Below are 20178 nucleotides of genomic sequence, written 5' to 3' on the forward strand. Positions count from 1 at the left end.
TGGCAGGTTAATGGCCTTTTTACTTTATTTCCTCACCTCCCAGCTCTGTGTTCTATGAAAGACACTGGCATCCAGACCCTGACAAGATGGTTTCTTCAAGATGTTAGTCTGCTATCTTCTCAGTCTGCTGACTTTCCAAGTAAAGTCGTATTCCTTGCCTCAGCACCTTGCCTCTGATTTATTGGCCTGTTGTGAGGAAAGCAGAGTGAGCTTGGACTTGGTAACAATCCCACATGCCTTGCAATCAAAAAATCAAAACATAAAATGGAAGCAATATTGTAAAAAATTCAATAAAGACTCTGAAAATGGATCACATAAAAAAGATCTGAAACCAAAAACCAAAAGGAAGTGAGTGGTTGTCTGAAATATTTAAAAAGGAGTTAGTACCCCTCTTGCCCATACCCCCTGAAGCCACACTGGACAGTTAGGCCCTGTCCATTCAGGACACTCTCCAGACCCCAGGTGGAGGTGCTGTGCCCCCAGTGCCCACCTGTGTCTCAGGAGTAGAAGAGACACAGCCTAGGGGGTCTCTTCTCTGGTCCAGGGGAGCGTCACACCAGCCACCCTGTCTCCCTGCCCATAATAAATAAGGAGGGTTGTCAGCACCTGGGCGAGTGATGCTGTGGGCACCTGGACTGCCTCGTCCTTGTGATTTGATGTGAAGACAACACAGAAGGAGAACCAGCCAAGAGGGATCCAGGCAGCAGTAAACCCTTCTTCACAGGGACCCTGTGAGACCCAAGACTCACTCTGCCCACCCTGCTCCCACTTTTGGGAACTGGCCTTTGTCATTCTCTGGGCAGGAGGTGGGAAGGACAACCCGGTCTCTCTTCCACCTCCTGAGACCCAGGTGGGCACTGGGGGCAGCAGCACCTCCACCTGGGGTCCAGAGAGGTTGTCCTGAATACACAGGGCTTAACCATTCAGTGAGGCCAGCCCTCGTCCACAGTGCACTGACCTGCTGCAGGGTCTCAGGCTCCCTGGCATCCAGCTCCCCCATCGCCAACCCCAGCTTTGTGCCTTGGAAGCCCATCACTGGCAGGCACACAGCAGGTGAAAGCTGCATACTCAGCAAGAAGGAGGAGAAGCCGGTGGGGCAGGGGTCCAGCATGGAGTGTCCAAGGTCCCTCTGCTCACCCAGGAACACCCAGCCCTGCCTGCCGTGGCCTTTCTCCTCTTTAGTATGTGTCTTTGTGGCTGATGTTGCCAAACACCTTCCTCTGGAAGAGAAGGCTCCATGACCGTGGAAGGGTTGGAGGTGAGGAAGCGCTGTAGCCCTAAACCCAGGGAGCTTGAGAACTAACTTCCCTGAGCCCTGAATGTACTGTCTATTCAATCTGTACCAACAGAGGCTGAGATCCAGAGATATCCTCTGTGGAAACACTTCACGCCCAAAAGAACCAAATTAGGCCAAGATCTGGGCAGATTCTCTGTGGAAACACTTTTCCATCCAACAAGAGAAGATTTGTTAACTCACAGCCGAATCCTGAGACGTGGGACGTGCTGTAACTGTGGAGACTGCAGGGAAGGCATTTTAGAGGCTTCTTCCCGGGAGGCTTCCCTGAGGCCCCTGCAGTTACTGGACCCAGAGGCAGAGCACTCGTGCTTCTCTCCTCACTGAGGGCCAGAAGATGCCCCCAGCCACACAGCCCTGCTCCTCCGCCTCCCTGAGTTCAACAGAAACCCGCTGGTCATGAGGCCAAAGCGCAGTCTTCTTGGTGAGCAGAGCAGAGGCTGGTGGGGAGCGTGATAGAGGCTGAAAGCTTTTGTAGAAGAAAAAGATGCACATGTATTCCTGTGTGTGGTGGTCAGATGCTGCAGTAATTGGTGTTCCCTACACATTTATGGGTGGATTTTAGTTTCTGTATTTTCTAAATTTCTTTTTTTTAAACAGCTGAATATTATGAGAAATTTTTTGCAATCAGCCATGAGAACTTGCAAAATAAGATCTTTGTGGTTTTTTTTTTTTCTTTCTCTAAAATGTTGCAGTTTTCTCTTGATGACAGATGAACAGACTCCTATCTTTAAGTATTCATTTAATCGGCTGCGCTGGGTCTTAGCTGTGGCATGCAGGGCCTTCAGTTGCAGCATGTGGGATCTAGTGCCCTGACCAGGGATTGAACGTGGCCCCCTGTGTTGGGAGCTCAGAGTCTTAGCCTCTGGACCAGCAGGGAATGCTGCAACCTCCTACTTTAAAAAAGATTATTTATTTATTTTTGGCTGTGCTGGGTCCTCGCTGATGTGCGGGCTTTTCTCTGGTTGTAGGGCGTGGGGACTGCTCTCTCGTTTCTGTGCTGAACTTCTCCCTGTGGTGGCTGCCCTGGTTGGGAAGCATGGGCTCTAGGCTCTTGGGCTGCAGTAGTTGTGAATGGACTTAGTTGCTCCACGGCACGTGGGGTCTTCCCAGATCAGGAATTGAACCCGTGTCTCCTGCATTGGCACGTGGATTCTTAACCACAGCACCACGAAGGAAGTCATTCCCCTTCCCCCTTCCTGCCAACATTCCACTTCAAAAAAAGACTAAAAATAATCTGTTTAGTAAGTTTTCAGGAGTCTGAGCTCTGAGGTCAGGGTCTGTGGCATCATTCTCCCAAAGGCTTCAGACACCAGTTGGGCTCATGAGTCTGGTGACCAGGGTGGGCCTGGCGGCTGAAGACAGGCTTGGCCTCTGGAGCTCTGCCCTCACCGACTAACCCAGGGCCCCTGAGCCATGGCAGTCAAGCAGAGCTGCACGCAGGCAGGGCTGGTACAGCCGTGGGGCTGCTGTGGTCAGGGTGGAGCGTGCAGCGGAGGCAGCTGGCTGTCCATCCCGTGACTGCTGGTGTCCTGTGTGCCCGTGCAGGGCAGTCCCAGTGTCAGGTGGGGCCTGACCGCTGTCGTGGGGACAGGATGGGACCTCAGACAGCTTGCATCCCCACTCCCCATCTCCCAGCTCCGCTTCAGATCATGGCTTGTGACTGCTGGCAGCTCCCTGGGCTGGGAGACTGTGTAAAGCACCAGCCTCCTTGCTCAAGGTCAACTGAGACCCCCAGCTCTGGGGTCACATACCATGTGTGCCACCATCCAGGTCATCCCACTTCTGTGAGGGAGGGCCTGTGTGGGGCTGTGGGTGATGGGGGATTTGGGGGTGTTGTGGGCTGGCCCCAGGAGTCAGCTTTTTGAGGGGAGGGGAGGGAGAAGCTTTGACCTGCTCAGCCTTCCAGGGGATTCCAGGCCCAGCTCTGGTGGGAGGTACAGGTGAGAAGCCCCTGCAGGTTTCTGGGTCCCCACTGTTTTTCAGCTGAAGCCCCTCTGCCTGCACCACCCCTAACTCTCCCTCCCGTGGCCCTGGCCTGAAGCCACAGAAGATGGGGAATTTACGTGGCTTCCCTTCCTGTAGGGAAACCAAGCCACAGACAAACACGTTCCTTTAAGAAAGCATGACAGAAACAGGAAAATAATAGTGGGTGGTTATTACTGACACGATTCATGTAGAGACGCTTCACAAGCCTGGCACACAAAGGGAACTGAGGGCCATTGCCCAAGTCCTGGAGTTTGCATACTCCGCCCCCCTCCCCATGGCCCACTCTCCCCTTGGTGTCTTCTGGTGGCCGGGCGGACTTCAGCCTCCTGAACCCCTTCTGGAAGGATCAGGCCAGGGCAGAGGTCATTCACAGAGGGGAGGGTGTGGTCGACCTTAAGAACCCCATTGCCCCACTCTGTGTCGGAGCTCAGTTCTGGGTCTGAGCAAGTGTGGCTTCCTGGTGCTGTCCCCACCCTCACTCACCCAGGGTGGGGGGTGCTTTGTGTCCACTTTGTCCCCTCGTGCAGCCTGGCCACCCTGGGACCTGTGCTGTGTGAGCATCTGCTCTGCTCACAGCTCACCCCGGGGCCCATCAGACTTCACTCATGAAAGGGAAGTGTAAGGACGAACTATTCCATGGTTAACAATTTCAAGGTCGTGACAGCGTTGACCAGAGTGCACGGGCACAGGTACCAGGCCCATGCATAGAGAAGCCGTGGTGTGGGCTTCAAGGACCCTCTGTGTGGGGGTGGGTTTGGGGCCGAACGGGGATTTCCTGCAAACGCGGCTCCAGGCTCTGTTCTCGGCAAGGGTGACGACTGTGGGCACTTCCTGTCTGTGGAGGGGCCGTGGGGCTGCCCAACTCAGCAGGAATGGCTCGGCTGGGAAGGGAGGTCGCCCTCCCTTAGCACCCCAGATCTCACACCCCCTCATCAGGGCAGCCCAGTGCCTAAACAGCCCCTTTCTCATCTAGCTCTGAAGACCTGGAAGGTGTGGGGGCTGGAGGACATGCAGAAAACAAATTCTGTAAAGCAATTATCCTTCTATTAAAAAATAAAAAAAAGATTGAAGAAAAAAACACAAAGGACAGCAATGGTGGGGCTTGCGTTCTCAGCCAGCCTCTGCCAGATTCCGCCTGTGCTTATGCATCACACCAAAATGCTGGTGCTCCCACCCCGTATCACAGATGAGAATAGAGACACAGAGAGCTTGAGCATCTTGCCCCAGCTCACGCAGCTGCTGAGGGCAGGGCTGAGAACTGGACCTCTGTGGTCGAATCTGGAGTCCAGATGCTGTGATGACCCTGAGGGAGCGTCAGAGACCAGATAGCCCATGCTGAGCCAGGCGTGCACGCACACACACACACACGTGCACATGGCCTTCACCTTTGAGGCTACAGAAGTCAGAGGGAACCAGAGGGCCACCAGGAGAGGCCAAAGGACAGTCGAGGTCTATAAGGAGAAGCCACACTCCCCAGGAGGCCGGGGAATCCCTTTCCCCAGTGAGTCTGTCTCAAACCCTAGATTCCTCTCCCTGGACTCAGGAACTGACTATCCAGTGACCTAACTGAGTTGGCTCCAGAATTATGCCTTCTGAAGTGTTCATCTACCACTGGACCCCACTGCTGTCAGTAATAAGGGTGGAATGGGTGCATAGTCTGGGCTTCAGATTTGTTTGGAGACAAAATTTATTAGAAGAGGAGTACAAAACCCATGAAGGCAATTGGCACGAACATCTTCAGAACACTTAAGAAACCCTCTGCTGTTTATCTACCTCCTCTCCTGTCATGAAAGTGGAAGGTCTATTTAACAAGTAAGTGTGTGCTTATCACACTCTTTCTTTAAAATATTTATTATATATTTATTTATTTGGCTGTGCTATGTCTTAGTTGCAGCATGTGGGAGCTAGTTCCCCAATCAGGTATTGAACGTGGGTCTCTGCATTGGAGTCTTGACCCTTGGACCACCTGGGAAGTCTCTCCTCATACTCTTGGGGACAGTAACGGGTCACAGACCTCCTCTGAGGCCCCCTTAGAGCTGAGGCATGGGGTGGCTGCAGTAATCCTCTTGTGGCTAAAATGTGGTTTGTTGGTCATGACTCACTCACACTCCCGCAAATATAGGGCTTCTGCCCTGTGTGTGTCCTCTGGTGTGTGATGAGGAGGGACTTCTGACTGAAGCTTTGCCCACACTCCCTGCAAACATAGGTCTTCTCCCCTGTGTGTGTCCTCTGGTGTCTGATGAGGATGGATTTCCGACTGAGGCTTCGCCCACACTCCCTGCAAACATAGGGCTTCTCCCCTGTGTGTGTCCTCTGGTGTCTGATGAAATCTGACTTCTGACTGAAGCTTTGCCCACATTCCCCACAAACATATGGCTTCTCCCCTGTGTGTGTCCTCTGGTGTGTGATGAAATCTGACTTCTGACTGAAACTTCGCCCACACTCCCTGCAAACATAGGGCTTCTCCTCTGTGTGTGCCCTCTGGTGTCTGATGAGGGCTGACTTCTGACAGAAGCTTTGCCCACACTCCCCACAAACATAGGGCTTCTCCCCTGTGTGTGTCCTCTAGTGTGTGATGAAATTTGACCCATGATGGAAGCTTTGCCCACACTCCCCGCAAACATAGGGCTTCTCCCCTGTGTGTGTCCTCTCGTGTGTGGTGAGACTTGGCCTGTCCTTAGAGCCTTGCCCACACTCTCCGTACGTGACTCTCATAATCCCTGAGACCCCTGCCCCCGTGAGCAATGTGCCTGTGTCCTCTGGATTCAGTTTCTGGCTTGTGCTGGGCTCGTCTTTCATTCTCTCATGCACCCCAGAACCCCCCATTTGTCCTCTGGGTGAGTAGGAAGAGGCCCTTGAAATCCTCTTCAGCCTTATGCTTTTCAGCAATTGTTGGGGCCTGTCCTTGGCCTCCTGACCCTCAGGTTTGTCGCTCGGGCTGTGTGGATTGGAATATCGCTGATTTTGATTGCCTGGGCAGGGATCCTCTGGTTGGAGGAGGTCTCTTTCAGATGGTCTCAGGAGGGTCTGAGAGGGGTGACTGCATTGGGTGTGTTGGCTGAGGAATTTCTGACTGGAGAAGGCCAGAGAGCAGGAGGCACATGGGTGGATCTTGGGCTTTGGTTCTGCTGAGAGAGGAAGCTTTTGGTCAGGTAGCTGGTTTGCCATGGTCAGGCCTGCCCCACTAATCATCTAAGTGTTGACAGGGCAGGATTTGTCTCCCATCGAGTGTGTCTTTATGGTCCACTTTTCCATTCCACTCTTATTCTCTACATCTACAGAAATCCAGGAAGCTGGTGTCAAGGGCCTTTTCTACATATCACCCAGATAGGGCCCTTCTAGCAGCATCAGAGGCAGTGTCTCTCGTGATAGAGATGGATCTGCATGGACTTTCCCTGCGTGTAATTATCGGAAAAATCACGTCACAGTGGCCACAGGTGTTTTACCCTACTGAGAGATAAGAGTTGATGACTTAAATGGATTCTCCTAAATGGCTCTCTGTGAGGGGAAAGGGTCTATTAAGTTAGGGGCACCTGGCCTAGAGCTTTCTGCATATGGGAGGCAGCACAGGGGGGTGGTTAGAGCAGGTGTGAGTAAAGCTGACTTTGTGACTCCTTGTTCAAAGAGCAGCCTTTGTGCCGATCTCTGCAGGAAGTGGGTTTGAGACTGGATGAGACCGAGCGGCCCAGGTCCCACTGACTACAGGTCTCTGGCTCCTGCTGCCCCAATTGGTTCACAAATTGCTCCTCTCTCAGTTTCCCGTAAATCAGAAAATAAAGGCATGTCCTTTCTAAAGCCTCATCAGTGTTCATACATGATTTATTTCATTCAGGCTTAGTCCATTTAACATGCACTAGGAAGCCCTGTTTAAAAATACATCTCCAGCCAGACTCTTCACACCCTCACTCCCAACATCTTTAGCCAGCCCACTCTCCCCTCATGTCTGGCAATGAACTGACCCCTGAAGGGACTCCCCACTGCTGTCTCTTCCCAAAAATGAACCAAAGCATCGTCACAGAACAGAGAACATGCTGCTTGCAGCTGAAAGCCTCACGGTTGTTCTGTGTCATCCAGGAAGACCCCTGGGGCCTGCATGTGGACACAGGCCCTGAGGCTTCCGTGTCCCATCCAGCCTCCTTACTCTCCCTCTGTGCTTCCTCCCGCGACCCCTGACATGGCCTCTCTTCCCGACCCCGGGGCTGTGGCACTGGCTGCTCCCCTGCCTGGAATCCTTCCCCGCAGGTGTTATCTCTGCAGAGACCCTGCCGCACCATCCCGCACCACACCCCACCCTCTGCTTACGCTGACCCGAGGCACGTTCCCTGCGCTGGTTTTCCTCAGAGCACCAGCCCCTGTTTGGTATGAAGCCCCTGCTGCCCCAGGGCAGTGGTCCTGTCTGTTTTGGTGCGTGGAGCCCCGTCTGGCACAGAGCATGAGCTCACATGACAATAAACTGGAACAGTAACTGAAGGCACATCACTGTACATGTGTCACTTAGAAATGGGAGGAAATGAGGAAGAAACAGTAAAGGGCAGAGAAGTGGTAGGTGATACAAAAGTCGCTTTTTGCTCTAAGCCTTTCAGCAGAAGGTGATGTTACATATTATTTTGCATGAAATATTAAAAATTAGAACTAACATTTTTAATATAAAAATTTTTCCTAACAATCATATGAAAAGAATCAAATTCTGAGACATTTTAATTGCAACTCAACTGACTTTGGACTGGATTGTACTCTGCTTCGAAATCAGACCATGGAGGCTCCCAGGATGGGGTGGGGTGCTGGAAGAGTGGTGACACTCACCTCTCCCAGTCGCAAGCTCACTCTTCCCCCTGCTGTTCCACTTGATGCCAAGGTCCTGGCCATACTCGTCCCCATACCAGACCAGCAGCTCACAGCCCAGTCTGATCACCTGGCAGGTTCGGTAGAAGATCTGCCCGTGATACTGGAAGGCCACCAGGTTCTGCTCCTCGTCGTCCCGGGCACAGTTCACATACCTGGGGTCGAGGCCGGGAAAGGGAAAGAAACCTCAGGTGATGAGTGCCTTCCACTCTCCAACCATGCCCACCTCCTTGCCTTCTGCCTCTGAGGCTGCCCCTCATGTGGACCTTCTGTTCACACCTTCGACCAGGCCATGTGAATTCCCATGCTTTTCTCTCCTTACCTAATTAGCCATTTTCCAGAGCCCAGTTCCAGACTCATCTCCACCTGGACTGTCCGTGAGGCTGGTGACCTCCAGCTCCTCTAAACTCTGAATTAAGTTCTCTTTCATCCACAGGACTTGGTGCTCCTTGGCTAGCACGCAGCCCTCAGCACTCACCCCAGCCTGCCTTCTCTCCTGAGGCTTTCTCCCATCTCCCCACGTGTATCCAGTGTCCTATTCGCTTGCCTACCCCCTCCCACAGAAAATTAGAGAGAGCTCTGATATAGCTTGAGACACGGAACAGTAATAATTTGTTCACTGTCTGCCTGCCCTGATGAAAGGAGAGGCCCTCAGAGAACGGCCCTGCTCAGGGCCATCCTGTTCCCCATTCCTTCTGAGGTCTCAGGGCCCACTTCTCACTGGAACCAAGCCTGAGGAGGTTGTTGCCCACGTGGAGTCAAGGTCTCCTGTATTAGGTTATCCTGGCACTGTGTAGTTACTCAAAGATAGAAAAAATAAGGTTACTGTTCCTAAAATCAATAGGCTAATGTCTGTTTGCAGTATGTTCTCCAAAAGGACATGGGTTGTGTGATCTGCTTCAGTAATGAAGTTCACTGTCTAAACTGAAACATAAAGTGCCTGGTAAGTGTCCATTAAGTGAGTTAAAGTGTCCCTGGTGAATCTAGACTCCTCAAGTTGTTTTCAAGTTCACCAGTTTTGTTCAGCATGTAGACTTCTATCTTGATGGCACATGCCATATTTTTATTTCCTTCTTTCTAGTGTCTTTTGAAATGAAAGAGCATGATATGGAGGGAAAAGAGGAAAGAAGATGTGAAAGCTGTTGAGGGAGCTGGTTTGAGAAGGAAAGGGGCATGGGATTGAGGGAGTATCAATGTCTACAAACTGCAGACTCATTGCACTCACCTCATCCAGTTGGCCCAAGACGTGTCCTTTCCATCCACATACTTGTAGCAGTTTCTCCCTTTGGTGATCTGAGTGTCAGAAAAATAGTTACAAGCTTTCCTCTTTCTTTTCTTTTTTATTGGTAGGAAGCAAGAGAAGAGCTATTTCCCTCTGTAGTCATTGGTGCTTTTCAGCCTGCATGGATTCAACTGCCAGTCAGACCACACGGTAAGCTCCTTACTCATCATTCCAAGTCTGAGTCTCTTGGTTCATTGAAGGCAAGGGCTCCGCAAGGGAGTAGTCACTTCTGTGTGCCTGTACCACAGTGTTCCCACCTCTCCTCTGACCTTTAGATAGAGGTCCTGTGTGTCTGTACACTGTACTCCCACCTCTCCTCTGACCTTTAGATGGAAGTCCTCCGTGTGTGTACACTGTGTTCCCACCTCTCCTCTGACCTTTAGATAGAGGTCCTGAGTGTCTGTACACTGTGTTCCTACCTCTCCTCTGACCTTTAGATAGAGGTCCTGTGAGTGTGTACCAAGGTGTTCCCACCTCTCCTCTGACCTTTAGATAGAGGTCCTGAGTGTCTGTACACTGTGTCCCACCTCTCCTCTGACCTTTGGATAGAGGTCCTGAGTGTCTGTACACTGTGGTCCCACCTCTCCTCTGACCTTTGGATAGAGGTCCTGAGTGTCTGTACACTGTGTTCCCACCTCTCTTCTGATCTTTATATAGAGGTCCTGAGTATCTGTACACTGTGGTCCCACCTCTCCTCTGACCTTTGGATAGAGGTCCTGAGTATCTGTACACTGTGTTCCCACCTCTCCTCTGATCTTTAGATAGAGGTCCTGAGTGTCTGTACACTGTGGTCCCACCTCTCCTCTGACCTTTAGATAGAGGTCCTGAGTGTCTGTACACTGTGGTCCCACCTCTCCTCTGAACTTTAGATGGAAGTTCTGTGTTCACGCCCAGGGCACACAGTACACAGGGCTGACTGTGTCATTGCTGACCATGTTATCACCATCTGTGTCCTTGCATGTAGACATGAAGTACCCCCCCACCATATAGAAGCGATTAGAGGCCAGAGGACAGGGAAACGGGTGCTTCTCACCAGCCAGGCGTATCCACTTTTGGCGGCCTCTTCATCGTCAGTGATCTGGCCCTCATAGGGGCCAAAATGCAGGCCCAGCGGCAGATCGGATGCCCCGTTCCAAACTCCAAGCCCAGTGTCAGGGATGCCCGACAGTCTGATGCTTAACCCAGGGGGCAGAGTGAGGGCTGAGCGATTGGCATGCCCCTTTTCCACTGCACAGTCCTTTACAAAGGTTGGGGGCCCATGGGCAGCACAGCTGTCGATGAAGAAGTTCTGACACTCCTCACAATCTGGAGGTGAGAACAGGGATGAGAGGAGGTATAGTGAAGTTGCTGGTCATAACGACCTTCAGAAAGAACTGGGGCATTCATGGCATTTGGCCTCGATCCTGCACCCCAAGTCATAGAGGAAGGGGATGGCTGGGGGACCAAATGGTGAGGTGAGGTTAGTGGACCAAGACCTCATAGCCCCTTCTCCGTGAGTGGGCCAGTGGGGTCCCTCACAGAGGTAGTCGTCATTCTGGGGCTCAATGACCTCTTGGTACATGTGGCCCTTTTTTTCATGTAGACTGTACCTCTTCACTCCAGTCTCCTTTCTTCTGAGTTCTAAGATGGAGAACAGAAGCTAGCAAGGCTGATGGGGTCTGGAGAATTAGTCCCTGTTTTATCAAAAAGTGTCAGATCTCCTACCTGTCCATCTATACTGTTTGTTAAAACTTTCTTACATGTATTTTTCAAACTTTTACTTTTGTAATTTTATGTTTTAATGTTACATTATTTATTTCTTGGCACACTGCATGGCTTGTGGGATGTTAGTTCCCAGACTAGGAATGGAACCCACTCCTCCTGTGGTGGAAGCGTGGAGTCTTAACCACTTAACTCCCAGGAAGTCCCTTCTCTATACTTTTTTTCGTTTCCCTTTAACTACTGGTTCAGGAGACTGAGGCTCCACACTGACCACAGATGCCCAGTTCAGTGATAGCTTCCTGCACTTCCCGTTAGTAGGTTTAACTTCACAACCTTCTTACTTAGGAAATAGTTCACCGACACATCTACTCAGAAAATATATGTTAAGGGCACATGACAAGTAAGGCATTGAGCAGAGGTCTGGGCATAAACACTAAGAAAGCATGGTTCCTCTTATCACAGTTGGATTTATTGAACTACTTGTAGGTGTCAGACTTTTACATTTAATGTAAAGCTTTCAAGCACTGTATGAATTATGTATCCTTATCTTCACTTTACAGATAGCAATCAGGACCTCAGAAAATGTATAAGATTTTCCCAAGGCCCCAGTACTAACTTCATGTCTCAGATCAGTCCAGCTTAAACTCCCGCCTACCCAAAGTCCATGCCACACACCTAGACCATGCTTATTAGTTTTTCTACAGGGATTAGAGGAACTAATTAGAGGAACTCCCCAAAATTTCCCTTACCGACGTTTTGTCTGGGGTGCTGTCCAGGGGTCCTTGCTTTTCTGTGATGGGGCACTGGTTTCTGAGCCTGCTTGGAGCCACTTGTCTTCAGCAATTTTGCTGCTCCTGGCAATTCCTTCAAACTAGATTCCTTACTTAATGGTGCCCTGGACATTCTCTTCCATGTGAGTAAAAGACAACATGCATTTCTGTAGTTCTTTAGGACTTTATGAAGTGTTTTCACATGCATTACTTTAGTTAATACTTTGACAATTCTTGGAAATACCTGGTGGAGGTGTGGTCTGAACACTGGAGTGTAAAATAAGGACCTAAGTGGGTAATAAATCAAAACTAGAATTCATATCTTAAGGTTCTTTCCCTGCAACTTTCTGCATAAAAGTGAGAGCAAGGCAGGGATAATAGCTGGAGGTCAGGGAAAGAAGAGGGTAAGGGCTCATAGAGAAATCCAGGGGGTTTTCTGTTAATTAGTGGTCCTTTGATGGACGAGGAAGTATGGAAAATTACAGAGGGGACAAAACACATCTGGAAAATAAGGTGACAAAGCAGTGAGATTGAGATGAGAAAAGACAGAACACATTTAGACAATAAAAAATCGGCAGAAACACATTTAGACAATAAAGAAAATGAGATGAAAGTTGAAGGTTGCCATGTCCTCTTAGAGACAATGTTTGGAATTAAAGTAGCTGGTCTCATCAATTCTGCTAGAACAAGGCTGTATGACTAGCTGGTTCTCCTCAGTTTCCTGATCCATAAATTGGTATACATGCTAATTCTAAATGTTACAGTGGACATGAAATTTAATAACATTTCAACAAATTGTTGTGTGAGCTATTTAATATAGTATGAATGTGAGTGTACATCCCTGCCATCAATTTATCCCTTCAACTGCATGTATATTTGAAGTCTAGCTCACAGATACTATCTTCAGCACTATTTGACCTTCCTACTCCTAGATGAATGTTTAAATGTGGAGTCACTCATTCACAAAACATTCAGGGGTCCCTCAGGGGCTTTGAGCTGGGCCTGGGCTTTTGAGAATTAATGGGTATGGGCTAGGCTCTCAAAGCTCACAACACAGGGTTAGGCTAAACACATGATTCCAAACAGGAGAGTTGCCGAATTAGAGCTCAGAGGAAGGAGCTGTTACTCCCTCCTGCAAGAATGAGCATTTGAAATGATGCCCAGATGATGGGTTTCTACTCAAAAGTGGGTAATCTATGGGAAGTCCTTCAGCTAATTTCTTATTTGTTGCTTTTCAGTCATAAACCTGAGGCTTGTCAGGGTTGCGAGTTGCTTCCTCTTATTGGAGTGGGAGGCTCTGAGGTAGGGATCCTGTCGCCTTCTTCATCCTGGACTGCCCACTTTACACACTGCCCAGCATGTCCTTAAGCTTCTTCATCCTGGACCATCCTCTCTACAAACTGCCCAGCACGTCCTTAAGCTTCTGGGCCATCCGCTCTAAAAACTGCCCAACATGTCCTTAAGCTTCTCTTAATCAGATGTCTTAGCATATCCCTCCCTAGCATAGCACAAAAGAACTGAGGTTGAAAACATCTCTCAGATGAATGATATAAAGATGTATGAATAAACTTCATAGAACTATGGAAGCTTTAATCATCTTGTAAGGAGTTTAGAAAAAGTGCTTTCGATTAGACTGCACTACCAGTGATACTGTGATCTCGGGGATATAGTCAATCATTTTTTTTTTTTTTACCTCAGTTTTGTGATCTATAATGGTGATAGTTATATACCTACTTACAGGTACTGTAGGATTGTTTTAAGGTTTAACTAAGTTTATTCACATAAAATGCTTAAAGTCTGAAATATTGTGAAAATAATGTAACAATAGAACAGGATACTATGGTCGTTGTTCTTACTAACTATAAAGGTGGTGATGATATCAGACAGTGTGCTAAAGATCCAGGACAGGAAGGCAGCCTTCTCCAGGATCTCTGTGTTTTCTCCTATTCTCACCTGTGACTGGATCCATGAGGAGGATATTTTTGCAACAGGATTTGGGAAATACTCACCTTCTGGTGTTTACTGTGCTCCACTCTGAAAGCCATCGAAGAAGGTATACCTAAAAAATGATGAGAATCAGTGTTTTGGTTGGTAAATATTTCCAAACTCTGGGCATTCTAATTAAGGACACATAATTCTGAGCCAGAGAGTGACAAGGACAAGGATTATCAAAGGAGGAATTGGAAATGATTTCTGTATCATCAACTCCTATGCTTCCACTGGGAGCATTACATAACTTTCTTAGAATTAAAAAGAAATATGAAACTTCATCTGTGCCTCATCTGATGCCCATAAAGTATCTAATAAATTTACTAGCCTTTCATGACAAAAGTACTCAACAAACTAGAAACAGAAGGAAGTGACTTCAATATAATAAGTGTCATATATGAAAAGTCTACCTCTAACATCATAGTCTTCGGTGAAAAGCTGAAAACTTCTCTAAGATCCATAAAGAGGCAAGGGTGCCCATTCTCAACACTTCTATTCACCATAATGTTAGAAGTCCTAGCCAGGGCATTAGGTTAGAAAAGGAAACAAAAGGCTTCCATTTGGAAAGAAAGAAGTAAAATTATGTCTGTTCACAGAGGACATGACTTTACGTACAGAAAAATCTTTAAAATTCCACCCACACACAAAAAAACCCGTACAGAAAGTTGCACAGTACAAAATCAGCATTCAAATATCTTTCCATTCATTAACAATGACCATTCCAAAAAGGAAAATAATAAAACAATCTTAATTATTTTTTATTTTTTAAAGCTATAGTCAAGATCTAAATTTAAATTAAAAATAATTTATTTTTATTTATTTATTTGTGCCAGGTCTTTGTTGCGGCATGTGGGATCTAGTTCCCTGACCAGGGACTGAACCCAATTTCTCTGCATTGGGAGTGTGGAGTCTTAGCCTCTGGACCCCCAGAGAAGTCCCAATAATCTTATTTATAATAGCATCAAAAAGAATGAAATAATTGGGAGTAAACTTAAGGAGATGAAAGACTTATACATTGAAAACTACAAAGTATTGCTGAAAGGAATCTGACATAAGTAAATAGAAAGGCGTCTCATGTTTATGGATTTGGAGACTTAATATTATTAAGCTGTTCATACTACCCAAAGCAATTTAAAGATTCAATGCAATTCCTATTAAAATCCCAATGGAATTTTTTTCTGATACAGAAAATCCATCCTACAGTTAATACCAAATCTCAGGGGACCCCAAATAGGCAAAACAATCTTAGAAACAACAGCAAAGCTGTAGGTCTCTGATTTCAGAACATATTACAAAGGTACAGGAACCAAAAGAGTGTAGTTTTGGCATAAAGTGTGTGCTTAGTCACTGAGTCGTCTTGACTCTTTGTGACCTTTTGGACTGTAGCCCACCAGGCTCCTCTGTCCAGGGGATTTCACAGGCAAGAATACTGGATGGGGTTGCCATTTCCTTCTCCAGGGGATATTCTTAACACATGGATTGAACCTGCATCTTCTGTGTCTCCTGCATTGAAGGCAGGTTCTTCAACTGCTGAGCCACTGAGGAAGCCCGTTGGCATAAAGTCAGACATGCCAATCAATGGAACAGAATAGACAGCCAGAAATAAACAGAAATACACTCCTGTATACATGGTCTAATGATCTTCATCAAGAGTGTCAAGACAACGGGGAAAGTTTAATCCCTATAAGGAATGGTGCTGGGGAAACAAAATATCCATATGCAAAATAACGAAGATGTTACATCATGAAGAAAAATCAACTCAGGATGGATTAAAGACCTAAATGCAAGACTTGATAAGACTCTTAGAGGAAAACAAAGGTGAAGCTTCACGACACTGAATCAGCAATGATTTCTCAGATATGGTACCAAGCGCATAAGTATTAGTAACAAAGTAAAAATAGACAAATGAGATTGCATTAATCTTAAAACCTCTGTGCAGCAAACGACACAGTGAACAGAGTTGAAAAGGCCACCTACAGGACAGTAGAAAATGTTTGTAAAATATGTATCTGATAATGGGTTAATAAACATACACCAATATGAAGCCTACCTGTAAGTCAGGAAGAGAACCTGATTGACCACGATGGCACTCTGATATCAAACTTCCATGCTCCAGCATTGTAAGAAAACAAATTTCTGTGGTTTAAGGAATGCAATCTGTTTTGCTATGGCAGTCTGAGCTGACTAACATAGTGGAAAAAGGAATTCAATAGACATTTCTCCAAAGAAGATACACAAATGGCCAACAAACATATGAAAAGATGATCAATATTACTAATTAATAGGGAAATACAAATTGAAACCTTCTTTGATAAGCAATATGAATAAGAAGATAATAGCAAGTTTGGTAAGGATATGGAGAAATTGGAACCCTTATACACTATTGTTGGAAATGTAAAATGTTGCAAGCTTTATAGAAAACAGTATGGAGTTTCCTCAGCTGTATGATCTAGCAATCCAACTCAAGAGTATATTTCCATAAAAAATTGAAAGCAAGATCTTGAATAAATAGTGTGCACATCTATGGTCATTGCAGCATTATTCCCAGTTGGCAAGATGTGGAAGCAATCTAAATGCTCTTTGGTGGATAAACAGATAAAAATTATATATAAGATATATCTTATATCTGTTATATACACATGCACACAATGGAATGTTTTTAAGCCTTAAAAAAGAATTCTGTCCTATGCTACATCAGGGATGGGTCTTGATGATATGCTAAGTGAAATGAACCAATCCAAAAAAGACAAATATTGCCTGATTCCACTTCTATGAGGTATCTAAATTAATCAAATCCATGAAAACAGAAAATATAATCGTGGTTGCCAAGGGCTATGAGGAGGAAGGATTGGAGAATTGTTACTCAGTGGGTTAGGGCTTCAGTCACGCAAGATGGAAAAGTTCTACAGATTTGTTGTAGAGCAATGTGTATATATATGCCCGGTGGCTCAGTGGTAAAGAATTGCCTGTAATGCAGGAGATGCAACAGACGCAGCTTTGATCCCTGGATTGGGAAGATCACCTGGAGCAAGAAATGGCAACCCACTCCAGTATTCTTGCCTGGAGAATCCCATGGGCAGAGGAGCCTGGCAGGCTACAGTCCATGGGTACGCAAAGACTTGGACACGATGGAGTGATGAACACTATGGCCACTAACACTAATGTGTACATAGTTAGCAAGAGTGTACCATACACTCAGAAATTGTTAAGAAGGTAAATTAAGATGTGCAGAGGTATGGTGAAACGTGACATATATATATTCCCTATGAAGAATCTCTCTTCATGTAGAAACCTTTGCAGACAACCAAATGTTTGTTTTCATGTCCCTTTCACTAGTTTTAATAACCTAAGGGAACAGAGGGACTTCCCTGGTGGCACAGTGGATGAGAATCTGCCTGCCGATGCAGAGGACACAGGTTCGATTGCTGGTCCAGGAAGATTCCACTTTCTGCGGGGCAACTAAGCCTGTGTGTCACAAACTAATGAGCCTGCATGTGCTCTGCAATGAGAAGCCACTCACCGCAACCAGAGAAAGCCTGTGCACAGCAACAAAGACCCAGTGCAGCCAAAAATAAATAAATAATTTTTAAAAATTTGGGAGAACAGAAATTCATAGATGGAGAATCATAGAACTATCTAAACTGTTTTCTCCAATCTAGAATATTAACTCGTCTAAACTGTCTGAGCAGTTAGAAGAGGAAGTGAGCTGCTCACTTCTATTTTATAATGAGTGTACTTCATTTTATTTACTTGATGCTGTTTCTGGTCAGTGAAATGTGGGAAAGATCAGGGAGAATAAATAGTTCTCTCAAACCCTTTCCCAGAATTAAAACAAAGAATTAGTTTCACCTTAGGGTAACAAGATCATGTGTTGTTTTATATACATACATAAATAATGTATCTTGACATAATATGTTAATCATTTCCTCTTGTAAGAGATTTAATCCAATAACCAATTATGAGATTAGTATTAAATCTCTTTGGTGAATTTATTTCTAAGGTTTCTTTAACTGCCTTTCACTAAGAATGTTTAGCAAAAATAATTCTTTTTAAAAAGAATTATAAATTTTAAACATAAAACTTTTGAGAATTACACTGGAAAACTTATACATTCATCTTCATTCAGGCTGATGTCAATATTCAGCCACAACCACTTTGGAACGCTGAAAATTATGTTTTCTTTGCTAATGGCTGAGATGTAGTTGAGACCTAAGCCCAGGCTGGTTTCAGAAAGACACCTCTAAATCCTCCTGGCCCCTCACCTTGCTGCTTTGGTGTCCATTCTTCATCAGAATCCTCAGTGTCATCTACCTGGGGTTTGATGACCTGCCTGCGGTGATGCATGAAAGTTGGTCGAGTGGCTCTGAAACCTGGAAAGAAGCAAAATATTTGTCCTAAGAAGGAGGAACAAAACACAGAAGCAATGGAAAGTGTCACAAAGCCAGGGAAATCAGTAGGATGGGCTGGGGGAATCTAGAACAAGGCAAGAGGTGAGCTCTGCACTGCAGAGTCAACCTCCCTCTGGTACAGAACTGTAAACATTTCCTGCAGTTTAGTCTCCACAAAAAAGGGAACTGTGAGCAGATGAAGCCACCTAAGAGCAGGCCAAGTGAACACTGAGGGTGAAGACCTGTTTCATGTTTCCCAGGCTCACAGGCACCCAGCACTTCCTGTTACCTATAGCAATCAGCACTTCATAGTTCCTTTTCACATTCCTATAATGGATTTTTTCCCATTCTCCCATCTCTTCCCATTCTTCCTTGGAGAAGTATACGGAGATGTCTTTGAAAGCATCTTTGGCCTAAGGAAAATAATAGATTTCATCAGTGATTTACTAATCTAAGTCAGACCTTAGAGCTGGGCCTTCTCCTCCACCTTTTGTGCAAGGAGTAGCCTGAAGCTACTGGATGGTCTCTGTGAGACAGAGATGAAGACTTTCCTTCCTGACTGTGTCCTGCTTAACTGAACAAACACTGGGCATTTTCCTAACTCTCTCTGGACACAAAGCAGTTGACGGATCTAGTGTCCTATTTTGTCCCACTCCTCCCCACCGTCTCAGACAGGACCAGGCATGCCCATCCTGTGTATGGTCACAGAGACGTTCACTCAGCTGCCCAGGCAAGCAGTCTGTGGTGCTTCACGGACCAGCGCCATGTCCGTCCTATAGAGCTGGCTTAGAGCCCAGCTTTGCCACCTCCACCTCTCACCGTGGGCTTCCACTCTGTTCTCTTGGCATCTCCCTCAGTGCTCTCCTCTGGAGACCTGTTCGGCCTCATGGCCATTGGAGTGCTCAAGGCCAAGGTGCCTGTGGAAGAAGAAGCTGCTGAGATAGCCCAGACCACTGTCCAGAGCCTGGTTTGTCTTCTTTGGGTGGAGTGTCCAGGGAAGGAAGGTGAGGGGTAAGTCGGGGTGAGAGTATTGGTGGGATGGAGGGATCCTGACTAGCTATGACAGACCAGCCTAATGTGAACTAGATTTGGTTTCTTTGGATCCCCTACAATTCAGCCCCTCCAAGGAAAGGCACTGGGAGGGAGATTTCTGTGGGTGACAGAGGGATTCCTGAGGAGACCTGGAAGCCCCTAAGTGCTGGACTGGGGTCAGGCTGAAATCAGGGCTCTGTTCCAGTGCAGGAGAGGAATTATTTCTCCAAGAAAGGTTTTGAGGATCTCCGCCTGGGGACTCAGAAAAATCTGGGCATAACGTGGATTCTATATCTAAGGAACAGGTCAGTTGGCTTGAGGAGATCTGGGTCCCACGGGCTGAAGGAACTGGGGTCCTCAGGCAGAGGGGACCTGGGATCTTTTGGCTGATGTAGAATGTGCAGGGTGAGAGAACTTGGCATCTTTCAGGCTGAGGAAATCAGGGGTTTCTTACTAAGGCGCTTTAGGTCTCCGACAGGCAGGACAATTGGGGTCTTGAGGATGAAGAGCTTTAAGAGTTCCCAGGCTGAGGTATTCAGGGTCTCTGAGGTTAAGGAAATTTGGTGTCTCTGCAGGTGCTATTTTTAGGGTGCCTCAGGCTGAGGGGTACTGGGGTTACTCTAGGTATTTGAGGGTCGCAGCACCAGGGGATTCGGTGTTTCTGTGGGTGAAGGGACTTGTAGTCCCTGAAGCTGACGAGACGCTAGCTTCCTTCAGATTAGGACTCAGGTTCCTCAAAGCTGACGTGATTTGGGGCCTCTCACCCTGGAATTTGAAGTCGTCAGGTAAGGGTTTATGAGGGTTGTGCAGGGTGCGTTCTCGTCAGTCTCGCCGCTGTCCTGCGACGCTGCCCAACCCGGCCTGGGGTGCGCTAGTAGCTCGGGGACGTCC

The 20178-nt window shown here is 47.1% G+C and overlaps 1 protein-coding gene across 1 annotated transcript; it reads right to left on the bottom strand.

The window, feature by feature from the left end:
* Positions 1-519: 519 nt before the first annotated feature.
* LOC122673955 (histone-lysine N-methyltransferase PRDM9-like) lies at positions 520-19143 on the bottom strand. Its single transcript, XM_043871828.1, has 14 exons — positions 19068-19143; positions 18545-18661; positions 18130-18237; positions 13888-13937; positions 11858-12014; positions 10926-11027; positions 10441-10712; positions 9351-9418; positions 8087-8280; positions 5988-6408; positions 4458-4586; positions 2695-2873; positions 1619-1734; positions 520-900 (listed from the first exon to the last, which is right to left on the bottom strand). Exons 1-14 carry the CDS (start codon positions 19141-19143, stop codon positions 520-522), a joined length of 2370 nt encoding a protein of 789 aa, XP_043727763.1.
* Between the last annotated feature and the right edge of the window lie 1035 nt (positions 19144-20178).

This window comes from Cervus elaphus, chromosome 18, assembly GCF_910594005.1.
Source record: "Cervus elaphus chromosome 18, mCerEla1.1, whole genome shotgun sequence".
Classification (NCBI taxonomy): domain Eukaryota; kingdom Metazoa; phylum Chordata; class Mammalia; order Artiodactyla; family Cervidae; genus Cervus; species Cervus elaphus.

Excerpts from the sequence above, each read along its gene's own strand:
- LOC122673955 (XM_043871828.1), bottom strand. The coding sequence starts at position 19,143 with ATGAGGCCGAACAGGTCTCCAGAGGAGAGCACTGAGGGAGATGCCAAG. Across the intron at positions 11,028-11,857 it reads GCACCCCAGACAAAACGTCG|AACTCAGAAGAAAGGAGACT; the intron begins GTAAGGGAAATT and ends TCTCCATCTTAG. Across the intron at positions 2,874-4,457 it reads ATTCTCATCTGTGATACGGG|CGGTCAGGCCCCACCTGACA; the intron begins GTGGGAGCACCA and ends TCCCCACGACAG.